Raw genomic sequence first — 26,890 nt, 5'->3', positions numbered from 1 at the left:
GCAGCAGATTCCAGACTGCACAAAAACGTGTGTGTAACCCTCACTCCACTTCAAAATGTAGGACATTTCCAGACATTTTGCATACTATAGTAATATCTGCAAAGAACTCGTCAGGAAACTATCGCTGTTTTTAAAACCAGGGCTCCTGGAAACAAGAGTGAATTTTCACTCACCTCAAAATGTGAGAGTAAAAACCTAATTAAGGTACTTTATATTAATCACCAAGCAATTTGACGACTTAAAATAATCAGAGACACCAATGCAAGTAATAGCAACCTACCAAATGTATTTTGAAGCAGAACACAGCCATGATACTAAAGATCGTGTCATTATTACTGCTCATAAAAGAGATGAAGAAAGTGTGTAGTTTTATTTCACAGCACTAAAAATCCAAGACAAGTTCCCAAAATTCATCCAGTTAGTACCATATTATTACAAATTTGCATTGTGTCCAGCAATTTGACAGCTCAATGCTAACCAGAATTACAGCATCAGTACTTACTAGGAGGAAAAAAAGAATTTGCCAGAAAGATTAGTTAAGCTTTAGACATTTAACAAAATAAAATAAATTTCAGACATATTTAAGGCCAGCATCCAAGAACGCTGTCAGTATTTTTCATCAATGAAAGCTTCCAGTTTGAGAAAGGTTGCAAACAAAGTCCTCAATGGATGACTGAGATGAGGTATTTTGTTCAGAGCCACATGAAGGAAGAGAAAGCATTATTTTTCTTGCAGGACTTTTTCAGGATGTGGTAATCTGCAATGCCATGAGATATGGCAGCCTGTTCAAACACTGCTCACTGAGCTAGTGCCCAACTTTATGGAAATATTTTGATTCATTTTAGTTTTCATTTTTAGTATATAAACAATTTTATATATTTACTAAATAAAAGCATCATATTGAAGTCACCTCCCTAATGGTAAGAATCAGTCACATGAACAAGTGCCTAGAACATTTACATGTCCAAACGCTTCTGTTGCTACAATTGTGCAAAGTTTCCACATTCAGACTCTAATTCTGCCAGAGGAGCGTCAGCGCATCCTTTAAATACAGATCAGAAACTAAACAGCACATTTTCCTTTTCAGTTAATTGCTGACAGCCACTAAAGATATATCTGTTATGCTGGAGATATGATGGACCTGTACTCCAAGGCAAAATAGGAAACAGCCTCTGAAGAGTCATCCTTGAAGCCCTTTGCACAGAATTTAAGCATACAATCAACCTGGTAATGCAGAAGCAAACGATGCTTCACTGTAGAAGGAATGGCACATGATCAAAAAAGCAGTCAAGTGCAACGTATTCCTCCTCCATAAGGAAGAGGGACATATCTTTTAACAAATATGCTGTCTTAAAATTAGTCTCACTGAGTTGACAAACAGAAATCCTCCATTCCTCTCCAATAGTCAGGCTTTCGTCCTTTCTGTTCAAATCATGAATCATCACAGGATGACTGACTCACAGAAAAAAATATTTGTTCAAAGGTGGATTTTCTCATCCTTGTAGCTGCTATTTACCAAACTTAACTGCCTTTAAACAAAGGTTCATTTCTTTGTAGCTTGTCTCAAATGTTGCAATAAAGTTTGTAACAGGCATCTGTCACAGTAATTATGATCAGTTGACTTAGTCTCAAGGTAGGATCATGTAAAAAAGGAGACATGCAAAGCTGATACAGCAGTAAAAGTCATATGGTGGGGCTGACAACTATCCTGACCTATATTCCTACATTTGTTTCAGCATCGATACTCCTCCCTAACCATTTCACCAGTTTCAGAAAAAGAGCTGCAGAGCTAACACAGGCAAGTATTTCTCCAGGATGTTAAAGCTGAAATATCCACCAGTTTTAATCAGTATCTTTTTCACACAGCCCTTCCCTTCCGGGCGATGAAGGAATTTTTATCTGACTTACTGCATTTCAGAATTTCTGGACAATTATCTTCGTTTTTCCTTTTTCTGCCACACTGCAGAGCTCTAAAATACTTTCCAACTTTCAGTAGCAAGTGAACCTACTTTAAGTGCAGTTGCTTTAAAAAAAAAAAATCACCAGTACTTTTATGCAATTAATTTCTTTAAAACCAGCTTCATTTCAAGAACAAGGTGGCACATCAAATGTATAAGGTCTACATAAGTGACACCACGTTCAGTGCCTTAAAGCTAGCAGAAGTCAAGTCTCAGCCAGATACTTTTTACAGTCCAAAAACCTGCCTGGATTTAGGGTTAGCAACAAGCCCATTTCAAGCAGGAGGCTGGACTGGAGACCTCCAGAGGTCCCTTCCAACCAGAGCTGCTAGGAAAACTGTCAGCATCTGGACAGGACCAAGATGTTCATAGCCATAGCAGAGTCTAACCTGAATGCCCTAGCCCAAACCTTTAACGCAAGAAATTGATGGTGTCAAGTGAAAGGACACACCAGATTACTTAGGGAACAACTGCTGCATCTCCCAGAGCACCTTAAAGGAAGAGTGGCTACTTCCTACTCTCTCACTTTTTTTTTTTACTTTATTTTTTTCTTCTTTTTAAAAGATAATTTACTTACCCTGGAGGTTAACGTGCTATGTGGGATAGGTTGATGATGACTTTAAAACTTTTAACTCCTGGACCTTTTTCAGGCAGATAATGCATGCAGGAACACTGTAACTCCTCCTGCTTTAAATGCCTAAGAAAGATGTTCCCATGGTGCTGTCTAGGCAGAAGTTGGGCAGCTATGGAAAAGGACTATGTACCCTCTCCCTCCTAGAAGCTCAGGAAAAGGAGCAAAAAAGCTCACAGGTTTGAATTATTTCATGCCTGCCACAGGAAAACAGTAGCTAGCAAAACAGGCAGCGCAAAGCAATACTGAATCAGTCCAACCACCTTCAGCTCTGATAAAATAGAAGTTGCCCCAGCTGCCTCAGTTGCCTTATCTACAGCACATTCATAAGAGGAATGACCAATGAAATTACTTATTCATACATATAAACATACAGGTACACTTCATCTTGCATCACATATTTGTTACAAGTGCTCAGCAACATCCCTGTTACAGCATTTGTTTTTGTAATTCTGCTTATACAATAAACAAACAGTGCATTGAGCTAACTGAGACAACCCATCAAATCTGCAAGTTTAGAAAATCAACATAGCAGCAGTAAACCATCAAAAGTGCTTGTTCACAACATCTGTTGAACAGAACCGAGATCAATTTGCAGAACACCCACTCCATTTCATTCCCTCAAAGTTCGTCAACAGCAGTAATATTAACTTTTGGTAATGCACACTCTTCTTTGAAGTGGCAGTTTTCCAGGATGTCCTTGTAATAGTCCTTGAGGTCCGTGTAAGTAGAGATGGTTTCATTCGAGTGATGAAACAACATCAGTTTTTCATTCAACAACATCTGCACTTGATACTCTTCTTTAGAGGTTTTCACTTGATCACAGTGGTAAAGCACAAATACCAGGTTGGCTGCATACGGCACAATTCGGCCACTGCGAAATTTCCGATGCATTTGTCTGACGTAATTGTTTGCCTTAAGAGGCTCATCATCTTTGAAGAAACCCATAAGGGCAAGCAGTGGCTGAAGTGTCTCTGCATGTCCAATTTGTACAATCAAAGGTGAAGAAATGGGTTTTGAACTAAAAAAGAAAAAAGAGCAAAGGATGAGCAAGAGCCTGTGCTTTAAAACAAACATACCAACATATTGCACAGCTGTCAGCAACAAAGGCTTAAAGCAGTAGACTTTGAACTTGTTTTACTCCAATGCCTGATAAAAACCTGTTTGGGAATTTCAGTATATTACAGACTTTTTTTAAAGCATCCAGGCTTCCTAAGTTTTGTCCCAATTTAAGGTATTGGCTCTTACATAAAATGTAAGAAGTTGTACTAAATGTAGTTAGGCTACAGCTAGACCCTGATATAAATACAGTAAACAAAAGCAAGAAACAGATTAATGGTGTGTGTCGATATACTCAGCAATCTCCCCGACTCCCTGTGTGAACCTAGTCACCTGTGCTCTTCCCAGGTATGGGAAGATCCAGTGACCATGCTACAGTTAATATACTGGTTTTGGATTAAATACAAGATTTTTAAGCAGCATTGCCTCCTCCCAACAGGAATTTGAGAGAAGGGCAGCAAATCACCAAGCCAGCTACAAGGCTTTGTTAACATACAAACCAAGTCAAGCCCTTCATCAGATGTGACACAGTCCCCTTCCACTGTCAGCACATGGGAAGGCTCGAGGACATCGCAGTAACTCATTATTTCTGTAACACAGATCCATTGCAAATACATATAACCATTCCCCCATCATGGGCTGTGTTTAGAATAACTCAGAGAATTTTTTTTTTTTTAAACCAAATAAGATTTTTACTACAGGTTTCACAGATTTGCTTTAGTACAAACCTACAGCTAAAATATAACAGCTTTTCCCACGATGCTGAGCTGTATTTAACAGGATTGATTAGAGTCAGTAATTTTTTTTGTTGTTCCCTGGCAGACGCAAAAAGTACCTGAATGACAAAGCATAATGAACTATTAAGTGAGATCATCCAGGACACAATCCACTTCAAAGACCAGTGATTTATTATTAAAATATACCCTTTTTCTTTTAGCTATTCTAAATACTTCAAATGACACAGAATTTTTAAAAGTCTTTTTAATAAGCTTCTGCCTAAATTAATCCAAGGTGCAGTGAAGAGAAGCTCCCACATTATCATCATTTTAGGCCTGGAAAGTTTGAAAGTTTTCAGCATTAATTTTATTAGATTTGAGGATCAAAAATCTTTTCCAACTACCATAATAAAGGATACGTGACAATTCAGTTTCAAGATGAAAATTAAGTCTAAGTACAAACTTACTGGCACATTAAGAAACTACAGTAAACCTCTAATATGCTCTGACCAGATTACAACCACGATTGCCTGCACAAGCAAACAAATTACTGCTTTAACACACAAACTGCTTCCCTCCCTGGCACACCACCACCAGTGCAGGATTTTAAGCAGTGTTTCTTGCCTACCTCTACAACCACCAATGCGTATCGTGCTAGAACAAGGATCGTAATTTGATAGCAAAATATCGGCAATTTTTTTTCCCCCCCTATAATACAGTTCAGCTGTTTGGAAGGTACATCAGCATTTACCAAAGTTTAGTCTGAAGACAGTGATCCAGTCATTGGAGGAAAACCGTTGTCCCTCCGCAAATTATTAGTCCAAATTATAAGCAGGACTACTGCTATTACTAATTCTTGAGAATACCAGTTAGTCAAAAAGGAGATTATACTCCCTCAAGCACACAGGCCAGCAAATTAAGCTACTGTTTCATACCACAAACAAAGCCTAAAATGAAGACAGTTTGTACAACAAAAGGTTACACATTGTTCAACCAAAGGAAAGATAAGAGCTGGCTTGCTGCACAAGGAAGCATCAGCCAAGATGAAAATCTGCCCCTTGCTCCAGAGAAGGGTAATGGCTTTTTGGGACCATCTCCAAGTGGTACTCAGAAACCCAGGTCACTTGTTCTAGCACACGTAAATATACGTTTAGCTTTCATGAGACAAGAGGTGATGTTTGGCAACACTCCAGCTGCCAGTAAAGTCCACCCACAGGTAAGACATCTTGATTGGCCTGAAAAGGAGGCATTTCCTCTGCTCCAACCTGAAGTCTGAAGCAACTGAAAAATGGTTAACTAGGGGACTTGCCTGTAGATTCGAACTTTGATCAGATAAGCAGGAATTCAGTACGGGCACAGGATGGGCCCTGTACTACCAGCTATATATAGCCATGGTGTTTGTGCAGTCTGAAACACACCTTGCATAGTTCTGCTCTCTGGTGAGCCTGCAGCTCTTCTGACTATACTCCTTAGACATGTATGCACATACATGCACATACTCTGCCCCCTAGGCAAAACATCACATAAAAAAAAATCAGAAATATGCCTCTCTTTCCTGTTGAAAAGAAGCATTAAAACCACAGAAAGGTTCTGTATGGAGGATGTTAAATTTCTTTCCACCCATGCCTTTGCTGCACACCAAGAGGTGTACATTCACTATAGCCCCTCTTCCAGCTCCTCCAAAATCAGTGGTTCTGCCTACATTTCTCCCCTTGTTATTTATGACCCCTTCCCTCATTTTAAAATTGTAAAGCTTTTGGATCCTTTGACCCCTTTTGCTTCCCCCCCCCTCCATTCTTTGTTCCCTCCTCTTACTCATTTGACTAGTTCATTTATATCCTCCCACTCCACACACACCTTCAGGGAAGTATTTTTAGGTTTTAGGACACATTCACATCCCTCCTGTCAGTCAACAAATAGGAACAGCAGCAAAAAACCACATGCCTATAGAAGACGACAGGCGGCTATCCCTTTGACCTCCTGCAATTTCCACCTCAGAGATCTCCCGGGCCAGACTCTCAATGAGTCTTTCCTTTGTCAAATCTCTCCTTAAATCCACGTACATTTCTAGCATGCACAACACCCTGTGGCAAGGAGTTGCACAGCTTCACACACTGTTCTTAATTTTTTCTATTTGTAGATGCTACGTACCATTTAATCCTTTCTACTTACAACTTCGCAATAATATTCTAAGTTGAGAAATCCTACCTTAGTCATTCCACAATTTTTCCAAATGAGCTATATCCTTTTAGATCAAAGTATTAGAAATGCACAATACTCAAGACAGTAAGCTACATCGTAAATCCATGCTGCACCCATGATGCTCTCCATTTTCTTAATTCACGACATCTAACACCTTTTCTAGTTAACTTACAGAAATTCAAGATACTTCCAGACAACTATAAGGACCTCAAAACTCAGCTCCTGAGCAGTAAGTTGTCCCAGATTCTACCTGACAGATAAGATCATTTTTAGCATGTGGATTACTTCACAGATCTGCAGTTTTCAAGCCCAGTTAGTCTCACAACGTCCTTTTACAGTCCTCCTAGTAGAAACAATTTATCTTACTCAACTTGAATAGAAGTGCTGCATTTGCAATTCCACTTAACTTCTCACCTCTTTTTCCCAGTCATTTACAACACGCTGAGCAGCCCAGATCCTTGTAGATCTATCTCCACTAGCGACCTGCCTCTGCTAGGAAAATCAATTAGTTATCCCTACCCTCCATTTCTCGTATTTTTATTCATTTTTTACCCACGTAAGGACCTTCCCCCTTAACCCCAGCTGCTTGATTTCTTTTGATAAGGAAACCTGTTGAAAGATGTTTGGAAATCATGACCGTGTCTCCCAGATCACCCTATTTGTATGCTTGCTGATCCTTCCCAAGAGCTCCAAGAAGTATGTTTTCCTTTCAAAGAGCCATACTGACACTACTCTGGTATATCATATTCATCAAGGTGCTTATCAATGCTAGTCTCAATCGTTATTTCTACTAGACTGGCCTGTAATTCTGATTCTCTCCTGGAGCTGCTTTTTTCATTTTTCCTTTACTTAATTTTGTTTTTAAATCATCACACCTGCCAGCCCCCACAAGCTTCTTGGCTGAAACCAACACACACTGGCTGTTATTTCAGCTATTTCATTCCAGCTCTTTTAGCACTCTTCGGGGAGTATCACCCAGCTCTAGCAACTCGGCACATTTTCATTTCGTCCCAGCTGCACATCCTTATACACATGCCTGCTTCCAAACATGCTGGTCTGTATTCTATAGTTTACTACGCAAGGAAACTAGTAATGTAAACATGCTGCTGAAGTCTCCAAAACAAGTGTTACATAGGCATTATTCACTCCACAGGGAGTAGATTTCACACACCCACCCCACCCCCCAAAAAAAGATTTCAGAGCTGCTAAGAAAAAAACCAAATAATAAAAATTTAACATTCTGACTATCAGCGCTGGCTTTAAGCAAGGTTTGGCTTTACTTTCTAGCTGACCCTAGCAGGAATTTTGAATTGAAGTAAGTCACAAAAAATGTGGTTAACTTCTTAGTTAAAAAAAAAAAAAGCAAGACATACATTTCCAAAACAGGAAACAAATTATAGCATATACACATACACACACACAGAAGTTTTAAAGAGCATGGAAAGAAAATCTCATGAAGACAAAAGAAGGAATAAACAAGGCACTCATTCTTACTGTAACTTGAGTTTTTATTTCACCTGCTTTAGTCTCATGAAATCCTCATGCTGACAGGCCAAACCACCTTGGAAGACAAAACAAACCTCTCCCACTCACAGCTATCCCACCGTATTATTTTAATGAGGATTAAAATGGTTTCCTTATACGATACGATTCTGAGTCTTCAATAGCCTCTTCAACACAGTATACTAGGTTTCTCACCAGCACTGGATATCTGATTTCTAAGATTATTCAAGCACTCCCTGTTCAGTCTCTGGGGTCACAACTCCAGTTCAGATGTGGTTTCATATCATCTAATAACGACAATAATCACCATCAAGGTTAAAACAGCAACAGTAATATTTTTAATTATGGGGAAATCACGAAAGATTGCCTCTTCAGAGCATGTACACAGGCAAAGGTTACTACTGGCCTTACATTTCCGATAAAGACACACAAAGCACAATCAACAGAACACTGATAAATTCAAAACAGTAGCACAGGCTAATAAAATATTAAATGAATGGCCTGAGGTTTCCACACTCAATCTTCTTTACAATCAATTAATGACTCAGCATCACATGGAAGCATCAGACAAAGTTCTCAACATCATACTCTGGCAACTGCTAATGATACTTCAATTCACTTTTTTCCTCCCTTTTGTTTAGTAGTAAATTACTTGGGAAAGCACACTGATCAGTAGAAAAAAAAAATAATCTCATTTCCAACTTTAAAGGGAGATGAAGAGACTGTGCATAAAACTTTGCCATAAAATAATAAGACCTTGTTTGAAAGTGATTGCTGGCGACTGGTTTCACATTCATTTTATGGGGCACTTCCAAATGAGCAGAAGTGGCTGTCACTAGGCAGAACACGAGCAGGGTTCATTGAAGAGATGTGTCAACTTCAGCTACTGAACTGCCCACGCTGTAACCTTCTAAGTAAATCTGACCACAGCTGAAAATGAAGAAGTTACTGAACAATTCATCAGCACAACCCTGAAAGCTAAGTCTCACCATGGAAAAAAAAAAAGGCACCGTGGAGAAGCACAGACGTGTGATTTATCATTCAGGTAAATTCTAGTTCTCCTTAGTCTCAGCAGATTCAGGTTTAACCCTGAATCTTCTGCATCAGCTCACCCATCCTCAACGGTAGATCGCTCCTACTCTTCCTAGGACTACTGATATATCACTTTAGATATGGAAGAAGTGAACTTTCTTTTAACCAAAGTTTATTTCCTAAGCACCAATGTGACTTTCAGCTAGAGATAACCCAAACCCCAGGAGATAGTGGGATAAGAAGAAATATTTCCTAGAGCAAAGCTTAATTGGCCAACCTTCAAACCTCATGTAAAAATCCCTCCAACAACTTCAAAGAAGGTAAGTTTTAACAACTGTTAAACAAGCAAGCTTAGACTAGATTCTGTCCTTTTTCTCCCCAATATGAAAGCCAGGACAAAGGACTCAAAAACCTCTACTTTCAGCTATGAGATGAATTCTCCATCCCTCCCACCTCCCCCTGTGATTTATTTCTGGAAAAAACAGCTGGAGGAACCCTAAATCTACAAGGAAACAGCAGAGATCAGTGAATGCAGTGGCAGTGCTGGGACTCGGAGGGCAGCAGAAATACTGAACAGTGGTGTTGCTCAGAGTGTTATCACCAGTGGGAAGAAGAAAAAAGAAAATAAAAATCCATCAAACAGTATTAATTCCTCATCTGTCAAAACTTCCACCTTAAATAGTAGAACAGAAGACAGCTGTGCTCATTCATTTCCAGAATCAGTACCAACACAACAAAATGCCACTGCAAATATTGACAAGATAAAAATTTTCTTCTTTTCCATCAAGGACATACATGAGCTCACTCATGGCAAAGGCAAACCTGAAAAGCTGACAAGACTATGCAAAACTCATTTAAAACCCCAATTAAAAGGCAACAGCTCTTATCTAGTCCCACAAGAGTTAATCACCCAAGGCTAACTAGGCTTCACTGCATTTCACTTCAGAGCTTCTGCAGTTTCAAAGGCTCTTTTCTGAATGATCCCACCTCTCACGTTCTTATGGACCTCAGAGATTAAATGCATTATTGCAGCAGCATTGTGCTGATGCTAAATGTTGAACCATCATGACGAGTCAAAACCAAATCAAGAGGGTCATGCCACTTGTCAAACCCTTCCTGCCCAAGGTGAATACTGGTTAGATCAGTTCCTTTGTGTGTTAGTTGCCTAGGTATTGTTTTGCTTGGTTTTTTAATTCCTTAGATAAAAGGATATGACTCTAAAAGTTGCTGAGGTATCTTTTCAGAGCAATCCTGAGCAAGCAAGTATTAGGTAATTAATGCAAGATTAAGTATGTTCTGGGAGGTTTGAAAGGCACAAGCAACACTTCAAGTATCTAGTTCTAGGCAGATAGATGAAAAGACACATTCTCAGGGAAGGTCCCCTGGACTGCCCAGATATCTGAGAGAAGTCAGCAAACACACACACTTCAGAAATGCAGACACAGGGATGCTGCTGAACATGCTACAAGGACCTATGGAGAATTTCACGTCTCTACCTGGTTTCCCCAAAAGCACCCTTTAATCATATCAGAAGCCCCATCTTTGAAAGATGGGGCTATCAAAACCAACCATACAATATGATACAAAGCTGCTGTTTGAGACATAGTTTATTAGCGAAAGTCATCCCATTCCTCTGATTTTCTGGAAATGAAGCCAAGACCTGCATATTTTTCAGGTGTACTAATGTAAACTGTGTGGTCTATTGAACTGTACAGCTGGCATGTTGTTCTGTGAATACATAAACATCTTATTACAGGGATCAGTTTACCTATCACACATACAATACCTGTTCTCTCTGAACAGATATACTGAAGTCAAGCAATTTTTTTTTTTTTTTGGTAAGTTATGTATCACTATGTAATTAGCAGATGATGTGACAAGCACCTAGTCCAGAAGCTTTCATCACAGGCTCTCCCAGCAACCCAAAGAGCCAGGGGACACAGTGGGGACACCCCTGAAGTGGCCCCATACAAAGCCACATGGAGCCACCCACACCTCCATGCCCTCTGAGAAAGCAACCCTCTAGAGAGCACAGTACCAACATCTCTGACCTGGCTCTGTAAGAGCCACTTTATATCTCGAAGTAAGCTCACATAGTGCGCATCTGGCTACAAACTGCCCTGCACTTCAAATAATGTAAATTACATGTCTATGTGTCATAGCCCTGGTTCTCCTTTGGAGCTGCTCTGCTACTGGGTGAGTGATCAAACACACTGGTTTACAACTCCCACCAAGGGACGCAGGACATCCTGAACCTGCTGATGCACCCAGAGAGCCAAGAACCTGCACTGCGCAAACGTGGGATCCCAGTGGCGACCAGTAAGTTTTAATAAAAGAAGTGACTGAACAATTTGGACCTAAGCAAAAGGTTTTTTTTTAAATCAAATTATATCATTTCTACTGCATACGTGGAAGCTTTTTGCTCTGTTCCCTTTGTACATACTATAAAAAGATAGTTTTGAACAGTTAATTGTTTTTAGATCATATATTGAATTCTTCTGTACCAAGTCATAGTTTTGAAAGGAGCAATTAGGGCACAGTAGTAAATGACTACAGAAAGGTTATCAACTGTGTTGTGAACTGACCTACAAAGAGGAAAGCAAGTTACATGGAACAATAAAAGCTACCAATAAAATGGCAAATTAAGCTGTTTACCTTATGGCTTAGCCTGGTATAACTACAAAGATCACCTTACCTTCACTTGATCTTGAACTACATTCAAATTCAAATAAGTTTTTTTTTTTTTTAAAATACCTTGAACCTGCTTACTCTCAGAGGAAACCACCAAATATTTTGCAATGTGTATGTGCAGCTAGGTCAGTATTTTCAATCATTAGCCACCTACTTTAAATATTGAGATGGCTGCACAAAGCATACCTCCCAATTTCCAGAGCCTTATGGTAATCCATTCGGACAGTACAAGTAATAACAGGTATTTCGTATTCTCTTTCACGAGCAAGAAAGGCAGACTTATTAAATATTTGAAGCTAGAAGAAAAAAGTATAAAACAGCTTTAATGAATAGCTGATATCCTTAAAGTGTGCCACAACCAATTTTCAAATCCACCCCTGCCCAAGTGTATAGCTATTAAGGTTTTTTTTTTTAATAAGATTAGCAGCTTCGTATTGCATTAACTACCAAAATACAGATTTCTCATCAACACACACAGTTCCCATTGGCAGAACGGCACTCCCAGATCACAGATGTAAGGCTCATCTAGGCATCTCACAAACTGAAGCTGAAAAGCAATACACATCTTTATCCTACAGATCCGTACCCTATGCTGTAGCAACAGGGGGCTTCCTCCTGCAACTGTAGCGTTTCCCCTTTCTCCTCCCAAGTTCAGTGTGTCAAGTCTCCCAACAAGGCAAGAAGCCAGCGAGCAATGGGGTTGAGCTGGCAATCCCAGCAGTCCCATGCAACACACAGACCAGATAAGCCTCTTGAGGAGGGATGTGGGCCCATCAAGTCTGAGGTTATTCCTACCATCAGCACTATGTTAGGCAAGGGGGGGCAGAAATCATAATAGGTTTTGGTCACTAGCTGTAGCCCACATATGAGCCACAAAGAACTCAATGCTTCTTCTAAGCTAAGGTGACACTCATTGATTGCTCCTCTACATCCCGATGTTGAAGTGTCTCTAAGTACCACAGCTTTGGGCAATTGGACACTTTCTAACTGTTTAAACAAATGCTGACTGGTAAGAGCAGCCTTTCAAAGATTCTTCCAGAGTAGCACAACTGCAAGTGAACATGCACACATATATCACTACCTGGCAGTTTTATCAACATAATGAAGAGCAGCAACACTTTCAGTAAGGCCTAAGCTCCAGCGGGGGGAAAACCCAACAGTTTAGTTGGGTAGCTTCTTTGCCACATAGTTGCATAGCCTGACTCTGTATTTTCTATCCGTAGCAGGAAGACTTGGGAAAAATGCAATTCTTACGTCTTCACAAAAATAAAGTGCTTTGTGGACTAAGACAACTGCCAAAGTATGCCATTTCAGTACAACAAATCACCTGGTTTAATTTTATATTCAACTCTTGTGATACAAGTTTTTTTTTGTTAATTAAGAAAATTTGTATGGAAGAGAGAGCCCTGGCCCCCAACCTCTCCCTAGAAATGTGACCACAACATTCCCTTACAGACTGGTAAGAAGGTACAGAGGAATGTGGTCCTGAAAGGCCCACTGCAACTGTGGTAAGGTCTCAAGGAGTAGATGCTTTCTACTAAGAATTAACCTTTATTAGACATTTATACTTTATTGCTACTGAGAGTGCAGAAGAATAGGGTCCATGCATGGGTGTGCTAACAGTAGGTGGTCACTAATACAACTATCGATAAATTCAACATCAGACCCAAGTTCCTGAACAGATATTCCAACACCTTTCCACCAGCGGTCTGGATGGGGACAGTTGACAAGAGCAATCATACAGTAAAAATCCCTTTCACAGCCTTCAAAACCATCTTGCTGTACAGCAAGACCTACACAGAAGAGACTATTGCTAGTTTAAACCAACAATTCTACTGGAATTCATATGATGAAAGATCCTAAAAATGTCTGAAACTTTTACACTGCTAATTGAAGGTGGGACTAATTAGCAATAGGTATTTATTACCACCTTCATCATTTTCTTAAGAATAGACTAATTAGTAGAAGATATTTTCCCCAGAAGAAAGAGAAGTGAGCTTTAACAAGGCAACTAATAAGGCAACTAAGTTCAGCGAGCAATCAGATTGCAAGGTCAAGAATCACTTCATGGAAGAAACAGGGTTACAATAAAAGCAAGGTTTCTCTTTTTAATTCAGCTGTAACTGGAAATGAAAACAGGACAAGGCTATTGAATATATATACTTAAAGCATGCCACAAAAATGCTGCATTGTCAACACTGTTCTCCACTGCCAAGCCTGAAGCAGAACAGATAATCCAGATTCCTCAGCTTCTTGCTAGAACAGAAACACTCCCCTTTCTACTTTTGGATAGCCCAATCTAAGCTTTCCAGAAAGAAAGGAGAACTTGGAGCAAAGATAATGCTCTGGAAGTAAATTTGTTGTTCTTAAATTTTTTTAAAGCAAGCAGCTAGTTACAAATCAACGTTAAACATCACTAAATTGACACAACATTCCACTAAGAGACATTTCATCATCAGAAAGGTTCATTTTCTGAGTAATGAACAGTTAAGTATTTAACCTGTTGCCTTGAAGTTGCACAATACCGTAAAAGAAGAGACACTCATGCACACACATATGCACAACCAAACACTGTTATTAACACAGGCACACTTCTTTATTTGTATGGTTTCTTGTTTTCATTTGTACTCTCGTATTGCCACGGGATCCGGGATAAGTCTCCCTCTCTAGATGAAAAAGCATTAGTTGCATCTCTGCTCTCTAGATCACAAGAGACACAAGCTGTTCCAATACATCGGCGGTGGCAGATTTCCACGTATTCTTAAGTGCACCGGGTTACCCGATTCAGATTATACTAGTCTTCAGTGCTTTAAGACTGCCACCTTACGTTGTGGGATGGAATGACACACTCCTTTTGTACAAGGCAATACACTTCGGAAGCTTTCAGTTCCCATTTAGGATGACGCAAACTGCTCACTTTTGAAGACTGCTCACCCAGCTTTGAATTTTGCAAGATTTTTAGATTCCCGATCCTTTACACACACGCATAAACTCACTACCTGCTTCCTTTTGTGGTGGCAATACAACACGAGAAGTCCAGAGATTGCAACCAAACTTATGCAGCCAAAGTTGAAAGACAGAATGAAGTTATCTCGGTCCTTTAGTGCTCTGCCTCAGACACCTACTCTTCCCCAAAGAGCCTGCTCCACCTTGTAATTTAGTGACTGTTGATCTAGTTCTCAATAAATGAGAAGTATAGATATAGATTTTGTCAACTATGGCCTTTTTTTTTTATTATTAAACTTACAGGGATACCTTACATACAGTTGAGACACAGCTGCAACTAGTGCATATAATTTAAGGATTGAAAGGCTGTCACTGTTCAGAGTAAATTATACTAAAAGGAAACAAAACACTTATCACTCTCCTTAGATGAGTCAACCTGCATTTAGAAGTATTTTTGAGATTTCAGAAGGATAGAGGGGTGTTAAGGGTCTTGCTTGTCTGTTTTTCTTTTAACCTGCACTTCTTCCTGATCTTCTCATTCCCAGTTCTTACTTTCTCTGTTCGTAGGGACAGACACAGCACATGACAGAGGCAATCACAGCAGCGTGCTTGTCAATCTGTTCACAGTTGGGTGTGAATGACCTGTGCCCTAATGTATTTTTCATTTAGCTCTCTAATAGGCTGAAGAAAGGATGCAGTGAAGAAGTTTATTTAAAGGGTGATCTAGCATAACCACTGCTTTGACTCCACCACTACCAAAACGAGAGGTATCACCAACTCCCACACAAGCCTTACATTTCCAGATGCCAGAGTGATCATTTGACAGCACAATTTCTTAAGCCAGCTTGGCTGGAGAGGGGTCACTATCGCCAGCCACCCACCTTTCATTCACAGCAACTCCTCCCCAAAGCCAAACATATTTCACATTTGCAACTGTCAAATTTTAACCCATTCATGGAAAAATGAACAGAGGTGTCTCCTTTGTGCTGGCTGGTGCACAGCACAAGCAGGATTCAGAAAGGCCCCTGACCGCTGCTGCCACACCACACAACAGAGTCCTGTACGCTCCCATCCTCGGATCTCATTTCTGACCCTGTATGGCCCCCTTCCCTAGGCTCACATAATCATTAGACCGGGATCAAGGCACTAATCTGGATACAAGTGTTAGGAAAGTCTACATGTACATCTCAAAGGCAAGTTTTCAACACGTTTACCTTCTCGCATACTAAGCTGATACTCTGTTAAAAACGGGCACGTCTGTCTGATTTTCCAGGTGAATCCCAAAAATGATTAAAATAAACAGTACAAGTACTGTTTACCTAGTGATAACTCCACTTTAGATGAAAGAAATCATGTCATGGATTATACTAAACATGACCTCAACATTCCTGCGTCACTCAGAGCTCCAGTGATGAACACAGGGAGCATCTCTGCATCCCACACTAAAGGACAGCAAAAAAGCCAACTGACTGTGAGAACTATGCTTCAACTGACTTAACGCACAGTTCTTCTACCACTGTTAATGTCCAGCTTGGATCCTCAGTCAGCAAACTTTTAAAAGGAACAAAACTTCTTTGCTGTCTTCTCTGCTACAAAATGGTTATAATCAACTTTATGGATCGCTCCTCCAACCCAAAACATGAATGCTACTTCTAATTTCAGTCTGCCGACTAAAAGGAAAAAAAACCCATGTCTTCAACAGGTTATCATGTAAAAATTATATATAGCCAGCCTCAAATATCCACGACTCATGCTCTTCTTTCTGAAATATCAAAGCCATTAATATCATTCTGCTGAGTGTTAGGTAGATCTAGTTTAATATATTGACTATAGAAATAAAGTCCCAAGGATGCTAGGAATGCAAGAACATCCACCACATGTAACTAATGTTTATGTAACAACACCAAAGCTGAATTTTCTGGTTATACGTTAAAGTTATTTATAAATGGTTTCTATCAAGTATTTAACAGCACAATATTTATACAATCTTACAGTCACATCCTTGATATTATGTACTCTTATAAACATTTGCACACTTACCTGCTAAGGTATTAATTCATGCAATTGATCACTGAACTATGAATTTATAATTCCTCATTTTGCATGAGGAGCATGCACACAAGTTGCAAATTAATTCTCATATGAATGCACTGCATTTAAGCCTAAAGCAGCTCTCAAAAAACCCCAGATTACTAGCACATGAAAACATATGCAGGTAATTCTGTGACACAAACATCCCAACCTGTAACTGAAGCCTTTGTTTTCCCCATGCCACAACAGATCCCAGTTTCATTCCTATTTTACTACTCCCCATCATACCAATCCACATGAGACAAGATCAACACCAAACAGATACTGAATCACAACTGCTGACTGATACCAGCTCATAGGAGCAAAGAATACACAAAAAGAGCAAAGGCAACTCTAATTTCTAAGAAAGTATAGGGATGGTTATATCCTGACACCATAAAGGCAGTTTTGAGGACTGCGCAACTCAGCGGATGGAGTACCACTGCTGTCATTCTTCCAATGACACAAAATGACTGTTGTCAAATCATGGCAATAGATGAAGACAAACCACTTTATCAGACCACCATCCTTTGAAGACACCTGGTTATTGTATCTTCAAGTCTACTAACAGTTACTTGTAAGGCCTAATACCTTCCTACAGCTACAGTGTTATTCCCAAACTACAGCTTTGCTGTAAAAGAATAAGGATGGGAAACTAAATATCCTAGACAGCGTTCTCAGGCTGGCCAGCTGAACTACTGACTTTGGATTCATGCAACAAATCAAGGCGTTTACAACGACTTCAGGACAGAAGTGTCTTCTCCTGCTCTTACAAGGCACCGAGTAGATCGCCTAAAGTCTGCCCTTCCCTAGTTACAATGAAGCAGGTTTGTCACAGCAAGGATGGTTTGCTGTTACACCTCCGGCCTCTTGGATCCCGCAACAGGCCGTTCTGGTCTACAGTCACCAAGTGTTTGGATTGATCTGTAATAATTATTTTTCCACAATTACATTTCAACACCTTTAATCTGAACAGAAAGCTTTAATAATGCAAGAGACTCAAATCAAACACATGCATAAAGAAAGAGTTCCACGCTGAAGTGCTTAAGTAACCAGATAAAAGAAGATATCATGGGCATGCTTTCAACCCACAATCTTCCATTTTCGCCACAGGTTATTTTTAACAAGGACATTTTAAACAAAAAGCTCATTGTTTTAACTTGATGGCCTCTTCTCAAACTGTGCAGGAAGAGAACACCATTATCAGACACAGCAGCTGGCTATCCCTTGAAGGCCTGCACGGATCAGTAAGTTAAAAGATGGAAATACATTAGCTGGGCACAAGAGCATCAATGGAAAAAAAAAATATTCTTTACAGTAATACTGCTCTATTAAAAACTTGATTCTCTCCATTAAAATTCTCCTTGCTCAAACTCTCCTAACATTGTTATGTTTGGAAGTACTTAGTTTCTATTCACATTAAATCCAACTCAGGATTGACCACAGAGAGCTTGTAGTCAAAGCACAAAAGCCTTTTTATTTACCTTTTACTCTCTTCCACCGCTTTGTCCAAATGCTGGAAGATATCTTGGAATAAAATGCAGCTGGAGCGACTATTGATGTCATAGCCATATCCTCTCTTCCAGTATTGCTTCAGGTCGTTCAGGTATTCCAGTACCTAAAGTTAGAGTTCACAAGTTTTTACTATGGCACAGAGGGAAAATAAAAAACCCACAAGCTGGAGCAATGATGCTACCACACACTGCATGAAATCAACAATTCTTTGACACAAAAAAACCCCAAAAAACCGCAAACAAACATCAAGGCTCCAGTTGAAACTGCTTCAGCATAAAACCAGACACAAGAGATCAGACTCAAGAGCCACCAAATTCAACATCTTGTCTCTGATCATGCTCATCATCAGGTCTAGGGAAAACAGCGGGCACGCTTCCCCAGACTCCAGTAATTTTCAGCCCAGGGCTTTGAGCCCTAAGGTGGTTTTCTACAAATTTAATAGACTTCAGTGGATTCTCTCCCACAATAACCCAATCTCCCCTTTGAACATACCAAGTTTTAGCCTTAATAGTACCCTGCAGTTTGGCTACACACTGTGTTAAAAAAAAACCCCAACAGTCTGTTGTTAACCTGCCTGCTGCTAGCTTTATTTGGTACCCATTAGGTACTGCACATGACAAGACAGTCATTATCCACCACTTTTTTAGCATTTCTGATTTTGCCTTATGAAGGTCAAAGATCCTTAGCTTAGTTAATCATTCTTCAGATGGAAGCAATCCCATACCTTTAACTGAGTTTGTCTTATTTCTACATTCTAGAGATGTGCACACATCTCAAAAAAACAGAACTGTGCCTTGGATTTATGTAAGAGCACACAATGCTCTCCTTGTTCTCTGTTCCTTTTCTTACAATTCCTAGCATTTAAGTTTTTTTTAAATTTTGTCCATTTAATTTTACTGTAACTGAGCCGACATTTTCATGGATCTATACCATCAAAATTTCACTTCTCAGTGGCACAACAGATCTGAGATGGCAACCTCATATATGAAGCTTCAACTTTTTATCCCATACGCATCATTCCATAGTGAACACCATTTGCCACTGTATTGCTGTTGTAATCCACCCTCACAGGGCCCCTCTGCAAAGCCTCTCAAACACCCCGTATTCTTACTATACCAAGTAACTCCATAAAATCAGGAAGCTTTCCCACCTCACTGCTAAGTTTTTTATAAATATATTGCACAGCACAGGTCTCAGCAGAAGTCCATGGTGACCTTCCTCCTCTTTGAGATGAGAGCATTTACTCCTAACTCCACTGCCTACCCTTTAGCCAACCACCTATCTATGTAGAGGCCTCCCCTCTTCCCCAGGTGTGCTAAGTTTCCTTAAGAGCCTTGAGGCGGGGGGGGGGGGGGCTCACTGAACATGTTTTGGAGTGATAAATAAATGACATCACTCTTAATCCCTATCTCTCTTGATCCGTTCAAAGGGTACATCAGGTACTCTCTGAAAGAAGAGGAACCAACGTAAGTCTCATTTATCTGGGTTCTACTAGTTTTATTAACAGGCATTAGGTTTAGAGATGTGACAGTTGTCAAAACCATATAAAGAGTCTTAGAGGACCTAGAAGGCCTCATTCGATGCCCTCTGGAATCAAGGCATTTTATTATATGATTATCATATGCAAAACAAAGCTGTCCAGAGCATTTCTGATGTTACAGAAATAAAAGCATATAAGAATTAAGCAAAATAGGAAAAGACCGTTTTAATCAGGACAAATCAAGACTGCATCAGTATTTAAGTCTGAATGAAGAAGGGTATTTCAGTCTTGCTGCCTGATTAATCCAGAGCTCTTTGGAGACCAAAGTAGTGCATCATTAGACTGAAGAATAAGGGGCACACAACTTAAAACTTCTGACTGTGCAAACAGTTGTATCTGAACACTAAGGCATCTTTTGAAGGTTTCTCAAATACCTCTCCCATTTAGCACCTACCTTGGCATCTTCTTCACTGAAGAGTGAACACCATGGGGAGGTCACATTTTTTATAGCCAACTCATATGAGCAGGCGAGAAAAGCCACTTGAACAAGATCTGTAATAAATCCAACAAGATAAATCACTGCTATATAAGTAGCAACCTTCTCTCAACTTGCTTCTAAAGCGAAACGTAATTACAATTTAGCAATGCAAACAGTGTAGTCCAATAATCACCAGTCCAAAGGCCAAGCACCAAAAATAAGTAGTTTTCACAGAATTATTGCGCAAAATCCAAATTTCAGACTGCAAGCTTTTCACATTACATTGCTACAAGGGGGAAATGAGAGCATTTCACATCAAATGCTGCACGTTTGCTGATGTGCATGCTATAGATGTTGATCACTACTGTGTTCTCATCACCACAAAGGACAGAAGAGGCAATACAAGGAAGGTGTGTCTGTTCAACGCAGAGTAGTCTTTGACTACCACTACTCATCCTCCACATTAGTGGCTGAATTTGAACAGCAGCATGCTGCAACTTTGGGATTGCAGCTTTAGGGACATGCTGGAAATGACAGCAACACCTATTTGGGGGGTCTACCCCACCACTTGACCACACAGGGAAACCTGGCACTTCTCTTCTGGACAAGTGAAGTTACAACACAGACATACCTGTCCACCTTTTCCTGAGGTTATTTGTGTGTTTGAGTTGTAACATGTTTTACAAAAGCTACATCTGCTCAACAAAGCAGAATTAAAAGAATAACACACTTGTATCCCTCCAAACAAAGCTAAAGTTGATTTCATCTGTAGGAAAGATTTTCGAACATCTTTTTCTTCTGACTAACGAGCATTCATTACTGCAACACCAATACACATTTGCAGCCTTACACATTTAATTAGAGACTGTGTCTGCGATTTACAGCATATTTTAAATTACCTACTCTGCATAGCTACACGGCGTCTCAGAAGTTCTTCTCAGGCAGACTCGGAGCCGAAGCCACCTGTAACAAGCATTCATTACCTGCGTTCAGCTCCTCCACCGGCAAACACAAGGCACTCGCAACCTTCTCCAAAACCTTCCTCATTTCTGGCCCCTCTTTGAAGGCATTCACCTGGCACATCGCCGTGTCGTTCTCTTCCACCAAAGCAACAAATTTGGCGCAGTGATCGAAAAACCGCATCAAGGAATCATTAACTTCAACCTCCACCTCTGAAAACAAATGCGGGCCTCAGGGACGCATCCAGGGGAAGCATTGCCATCCCCAAGGGTACTGGGGCCCGGCCACCCAGACACCCTCCCGGGGACAGTCCGCCCCACCACAGCAGTGTCCCTACGGGCAGGACGCACGGTGCAGGGTCCCCCTCTGCCTGGGTATGGGGGACATGGAACTGACCTCGCGGCTCCTCTCAGCCCCAGGGCAGCGGAGAGGGCGTGGGGCTCCCTCAGCCCCTCAGGGAGGGCGTGGGGCTCCCTCAGGGAAGTGGGGGGGAGGAGGGGGTCCAGGCTTACCGTCGCTACCGAGGCTGAGGGAAGGCCCGAGCCCGCGGCGGAAGGCGGCGCCGCTCTGCAGGCAACGGTGCTTGGAGCTGCTGGCCAACACCAGGCGGCGGCGGGCGGCGAAGAGAGCGGGGAAGCGGGCGGCCAAGCGGCGGGCCAAGTGCTCCATGTCGCGCCGGCCCTGCGGCGCCAGCCGCCCGTCGAGGCTCTCCTCGTACCACATCTGCCAGGCGGCCAAGTCGGCGGCGGCGGGGCAGCCTGCTGCGGCGGCGGGGCGGCGGAGGAGGCGGGCGTGCAGTTCGCCCAGGCGGCGGATCTGCCCGGCCGTGGGGTAGCGGGTGCCGTGGCGGAGCAAGGCGCGGAGCTGCAGCGGCGCGCAGGCGGCGGGCAGCCGCGACCCGGCCGCGGCGGGACCCAGCGACAGCGGGTCGCGCAGCAGGTGCGGGTTCACCTCCTCGTAGCGGGACTTGGTGCCGAAGTAGCCGCTCAACCCCGCGCTCGCCACCGCCAGCAGCAGCGGCAGAAGGAGGAGGGCGGCGGAGGGGAGTGCGGCGGCTGCCCAGCGCGGCGCCATGGCAGCAACTGCGCGGCTCCCGCAGGAAGAGGCGGAGCGGAGCCGCCTCCTCTCGCCTTCCCTTCGCCTCAGGGGCCGCGCCTCAACCCGGGCAGCTGGTAGCCAGCCGAGGGGGCCGCCGCCGCCCCGGACGAGGGCGGCTCCCCTCAGGCCGGGCTACCTCCCATAGGGGCTGCACCCGCGTGTTAAAACGCCGCCTTTTTGACCCATTTATGGCTCCTCGCGGTACTAAAGCCCCCGATTCTCGTCCCCACCTTGTGCCTGCCGTGGGTGGTCACTAGCCAGACGAGGGAGCAGTCCCGGGTGAGGCAAGGGGAGGTGGCAGCTCCCCTCAGGTCAGGGTGGCTCCCCTCAGCTGGGGCTATCTCACACCGGCTGATGCATTGGGTGAGCAAAACTAAGAAGGGGCTTTCGAGGGTGCTTTTGGCTCTTTTTGCCCAAAAGCTATTGAATTCCACTCAAAAGTCCAGGTAGCGTTGCTGAGGGACTGTGGTTTGCTGCTGCGGGGGATGGCACTGCAAGTCAAGGGCAGTGTGGGGCATCAGGGTTTTTTAACACGGCTTGTATGTTCCCAGCAGGAGCAGGTTCAGGTGGAAATATGCAGCTGTGGAAAAGTCAAATGAGTGGGAGCGCGAAGTTTGCAGCCAGGGATGCTTCCAGCCAGGAGTGGTGTCTGGAGAGCCACCAGTACTGGTTATAATTCTCACATCCCGCTGGCATCGCTGGTGGCACGGCATGACGGCATTGTAATGACCTATCCAGAAAAGCTTAGAAAGGCTTAGAAAAGCAAAGAATAAAAAGAGGCATGCTGTGGAAAAGCCTGAGCGCGCCGGTGACGTGTTGGGTTATAAAACAGCTTGGGCAAAAGCATAAGCAAAACATCGCCTGTGCTGATGATACGCATTTTCAAGAAAACACTAGCTACTAAATAGGTATCAGCTTGTAGCTAAGGAAACTGAGTTATTTGTAGGAGAAGCAAGGCTTGAGGTTAGCAAAATCATCTCAAGTCTCAGGAAAAGGGCTTAGCTTTTGGCCCACGGCACATCCTGGGGAGACCTATGTTTTATACACAGAAAGAGCAGGTACTTTACACTCTGCCTACAGTCAGGCTGTTGTTCACACAGTTGAGAATTTTCACTGAAAATTCACTGGTATATTTAGTCAACTAGTGAAATGCTGTTGGAAAGTATGTATCATCCATCTCACCTGTCTCCCACCTCATCAATAACCAAAACAAAGCGTTAATGCAATGATATGCAAAGGCTCAAACAGTTAGGACAGGCAAAGCCTTTAAAGCTGAGAGAGAAAGGGGAAAGAAAAGTATAGGAATAAGTAAGTGTTTTAAAGCTTCTGGGTGAAGTTATGGGCTCTCTGCGTTAAACCAGAGTGGTGTGACTTAGCTGTTTCACAGTGATATTGTGCAGGGCTACTTACCATGTTTCCTGGTGGCTTTGGGAAAGGAAATGGTACAGTATGCAAAGTAAATTACCTTGTTGACGGCTTTGGCTCAACCTTCTGTAGTGTGAAAGGTTACTTCTTACCAAGCACAATCGAGACTTTTAGGGTATATAGCAAAAATTGTTGACAGCAAGGATTTTGTTCTGTATGTTTCACAGAGCTGCAACTAATAAGGGGTTGGATTTGTGATCTCTTAATATGTAAGAGCAAGTATGTCAGCTGTCAACAAATTAATCTCACTTGAGAGGTGATGCACTCAGTTGTTCTGTTGGGGCTTCTGTTTCAGCTGCATCTTGGTCGTAGCGCAAAGTACTTCATTGTTTCTGTCACAGTTCGTGGCCTGTTCGTCTGAGCCTTGCACACAGCATGCTGCTTTTCCTGCACTGGGATCTCAAGGCAGTTGTAGGTAAGTACCAAATAAGTACAGTGCTCAGAGGCACACAGGTTTGGCACTCATAACCTAAGTTAAATTTGTGTCTCCTCTTTAGAGATCAGAAGTATTCGAAATGGTAACTTCAGGAAAGAGGAGCAAAGTCTGATTCTCTATCAGGACACAAAAGATCATTTTGAGTGAACACATACAAACCTAACAGTATGTTTCCAGTTCTGCACAGGATATGGCCAGTTCCTAGACTTTTATTTCCCATTTAAAATATTCCAAGGAGTGTTTTCATGCACAAGGTGATTTTACACCAGTATTCTTCATACCAGTTTTTTATTATTGCATGTATCACCAAGACCCTATTGCTGTCTTTAAGCCATGCTAAAGGATCTGAAAGAAGGGGGAACAAACCCATGGTGATTCAGAAGATGATCTCCCCAGTAGAGAGGTGGAACACCCACTGTGCCTTATTTTAATTGCTAGCACATTAAGCAGATAAACAAAATCTTAATGATTGCATATGCATTTCACTGGTCATGGAGCTGTGCTGGAAAGGGCTCAGGTTAAACACAGAAAATGCAAGTTTGTGCAAGAAGGTGAGGCTAATAACTAGTTATTGTTTAAAAAAAAGGACACTGTCTACTATAAAACAGTGATAATCCAAAATCAGTGAGACAAACAAAAGTGTTTTGATCATTTGTCTAGTACAACTCTTTTAGATGTAAATGGTTCCTCAAAAATGATTCCTGGGAGCTTTCTAATTTTACAAGTCTGGACTAAATTTATAAATAAGCATTTCAAGACCAGTGCAGAGAAGTAATTTGGATTTCAGTTTGAAAAGAGATCCAGAGGGGAAAAATTGCAAATGCTCCATCATCATTTCATATGATCTTCTTCAGTTTATATTAGGCATACCTAACCACAAGTCATTTCTAGCATGTCATCTTTTATAACAAAATCAGCATGAAACTACCTACAGTGCAGTTTTCAGAAAATACTGTATTACGTTGTTTTGAAACCTATTGAGGGTATTTTATAAAATACTAAGAAAAATATAAATTCCATCTTCTACATAATTATTCACTGTAATGAATCTGTAATTGGTTTTAGTAGGAAAATGACTTTGCATATTACAGCAGTGTGATATGAGCTTATGTGTATGATGGAGAAAAACAGAACTCACAGGTTTTTGTTAGAGATTGTAAATCTTCAGATCTTAAAAATGTGAATTTAAAAGGTAATTAGATGAAAACTGATTTGTGGTAGCAGTTTCCATTCCAGAAAGGGAATTCTATGTCCTGAATTGTCAGGTGAAGACAGTTACCCCCTACTGTGATCCCTTACTTGCTCCTATCACAGCACATTAAATTGTCACATCCTATCATGCCACATTAAATTGTTCAGTTATGTATTTTGAATGGCTTTCACAGGATTTTTTCTATATATCTATTAGGACAGGAAAAAATCGTTCTATGAGGAGTCACCTCTAATTACTTCCCCTTCTTAGTATGTTTTTGAAAACATTAAGAGAAAGACCTGCTTTTACAACATGTTTTGTATTTGATGAAGTCTGAGTCCATAGAGGCCTTTGTGGCCTCTGGTCACATAGGAAATTTTTGAGTGCTGCTCTGTGCTGAAAATGTTGCATTATTCGAATGGTTGCATATGAAGCTGGGCTCTTTTCAGAACGGCTGTGCAGGGCGTTTGTCACCTTCAGAAATAAAGACAGACCAGATGACTCGGACACCTAGCGCCTACACAGTGTAAGTTGAGGTATGTGAACATCGTTGCTCAGATAGCTCCATGATGTGTCAGAGACAAACAGGCCAAGTGAGTTGGAAATTGGTTAGGTACTAACCTCCTTCATGCCACTTAGTCAAGTGCAGCCTCTGGGTGCTGAAAATACTGCTTTTCCTCCTTCAAAGCTTTTCCTCACACAGAGCATTATCTTCTCTCTGGAGAACAGCTCCAGTTCATACCCCGAAACTCTGACAAAACATTTACATAGCAGCCAAGTTGCCATTTTCACCCTCCACAAGTATTGCAATGTCCTTTTTTGGTCCTTGTTGTGTCTTTTTTATGTTTAAAATTAGAAGAAAAAAAAAAATTACAAACATGCCTGCTTCAAATGCAACTGTATCAAATTGTTCTCTCTTTTGTTCTCCTTTATCTTTTTCATTTCTTTCTGTCTTCAAGTATGGTGATGCTGGGGGTGGTTAATTCATAAGTCACATTTCCATTCACTAGCATTTTTTTGTTCTCTTACAGTACAGTCAAATCAGTTTCAAAGAACTGTCCTGAATAATTTCCTTATTTCTGATTCTTCTGTGGATTTTCCTTAGAGGTGCATCAATTTCCAAACCAAGGTATATTCAAAATGCAACTGAGAAAGTTAATGTACTAACCTCTTCTGAAAACACCTTTTTTCTTATAAAGCCTTCCTGTTCCTCAGTGCTTTGATGGTCTATAATTACCATTAATGGCAATATATTTCTTTAGCAGTCAAAGGGCAGAGAAAACATATTTTACTATGTCCCCGGCTGAGTGTATGTTATTAGCTGTTCTTTTCAGGAGCAAAGAAACTGCTCCTGTTGCCAGTCTGAGCATTCAGATAGTTCAAATAGTACAGAATTCACTGCCTGCAGCTGTAAAAGTGAGGAACAGTTCTAGGTTTTGGCTCTCCGTATAGCGCTTTTAAAACCAATGATATTAATTACATGGTCCAGGGAGGAAAA

At 41.4% G+C, this 26,890-nt stretch overlaps 1 protein-coding gene across 1 annotated transcript; it reads right to left on the bottom strand.

Annotated features, from left to right (window-relative positions):
* Window positions 1-266: 266 nt before the first annotated feature.
* On the bottom strand, window positions 267-22,316 carry MINPP1 (multiple inositol-polyphosphate phosphatase 1). The gene is made up of 5 exons (XM_076339504.1): window positions 21,754-22,316; window positions 21,265-21,453; window positions 20,258-20,355; window positions 18,293-18,426; window positions 267-3,610 (listed from the first exon to the last, which is right to left on the bottom strand). The coding sequence occupies exons 1-5, from the start codon at window positions 22,313-22,315 to the stop codon at window positions 3,211-3,213; spliced, it is 1,383 nt and encodes a 460-aa protein (XP_076195619.1). The 5' UTR covers window position 22,316; the 3' UTR covers window positions 267-3,210.
* Window positions 22,317-26,890: the final 4,574 nt, after the last annotated feature.

The sequence above is a fragment of the Aptenodytes patagonicus genome, chromosome 5 (assembly GCF_965638725.1).
Source record: "Aptenodytes patagonicus chromosome 5, bAptPat1.pri.cur, whole genome shotgun sequence".
In the NCBI taxonomy this organism is placed as follows: Eukaryota; Metazoa; Chordata; class Aves; order Sphenisciformes; family Spheniscidae; genus Aptenodytes; species Aptenodytes patagonicus.
The sequence above is the reverse complement of the archived record's forward strand: the minus strand, read 5'-3'. Positions and strand labels throughout refer to the sequence as shown.

Bases quoted from the DNA above. Each gene is read 5' to 3' on its own strand.
- MINPP1 (XM_076339504.1), bottom strand. From the start codon at position 22,315: ATGGCGCCGCGCTGGGCAGCCGCCGCACTCCCCTCCGCCGCCCTCCTC. The intron at 21,454-21,753 runs GTAAGCCTGGAC...ATTTGTTTTCAG, and splicing joins CCTCAGCCTCGGTAGCGACG to AGGTGGAGGTTGAAGTTAAT. The intron at 18,427-20,257 runs GTAGGTGCTAAA...CTCTAACTTTAG, and splicing joins TCAGTGAAGAAGATGCCAAG to GTACTGGAATACCTGAACGA.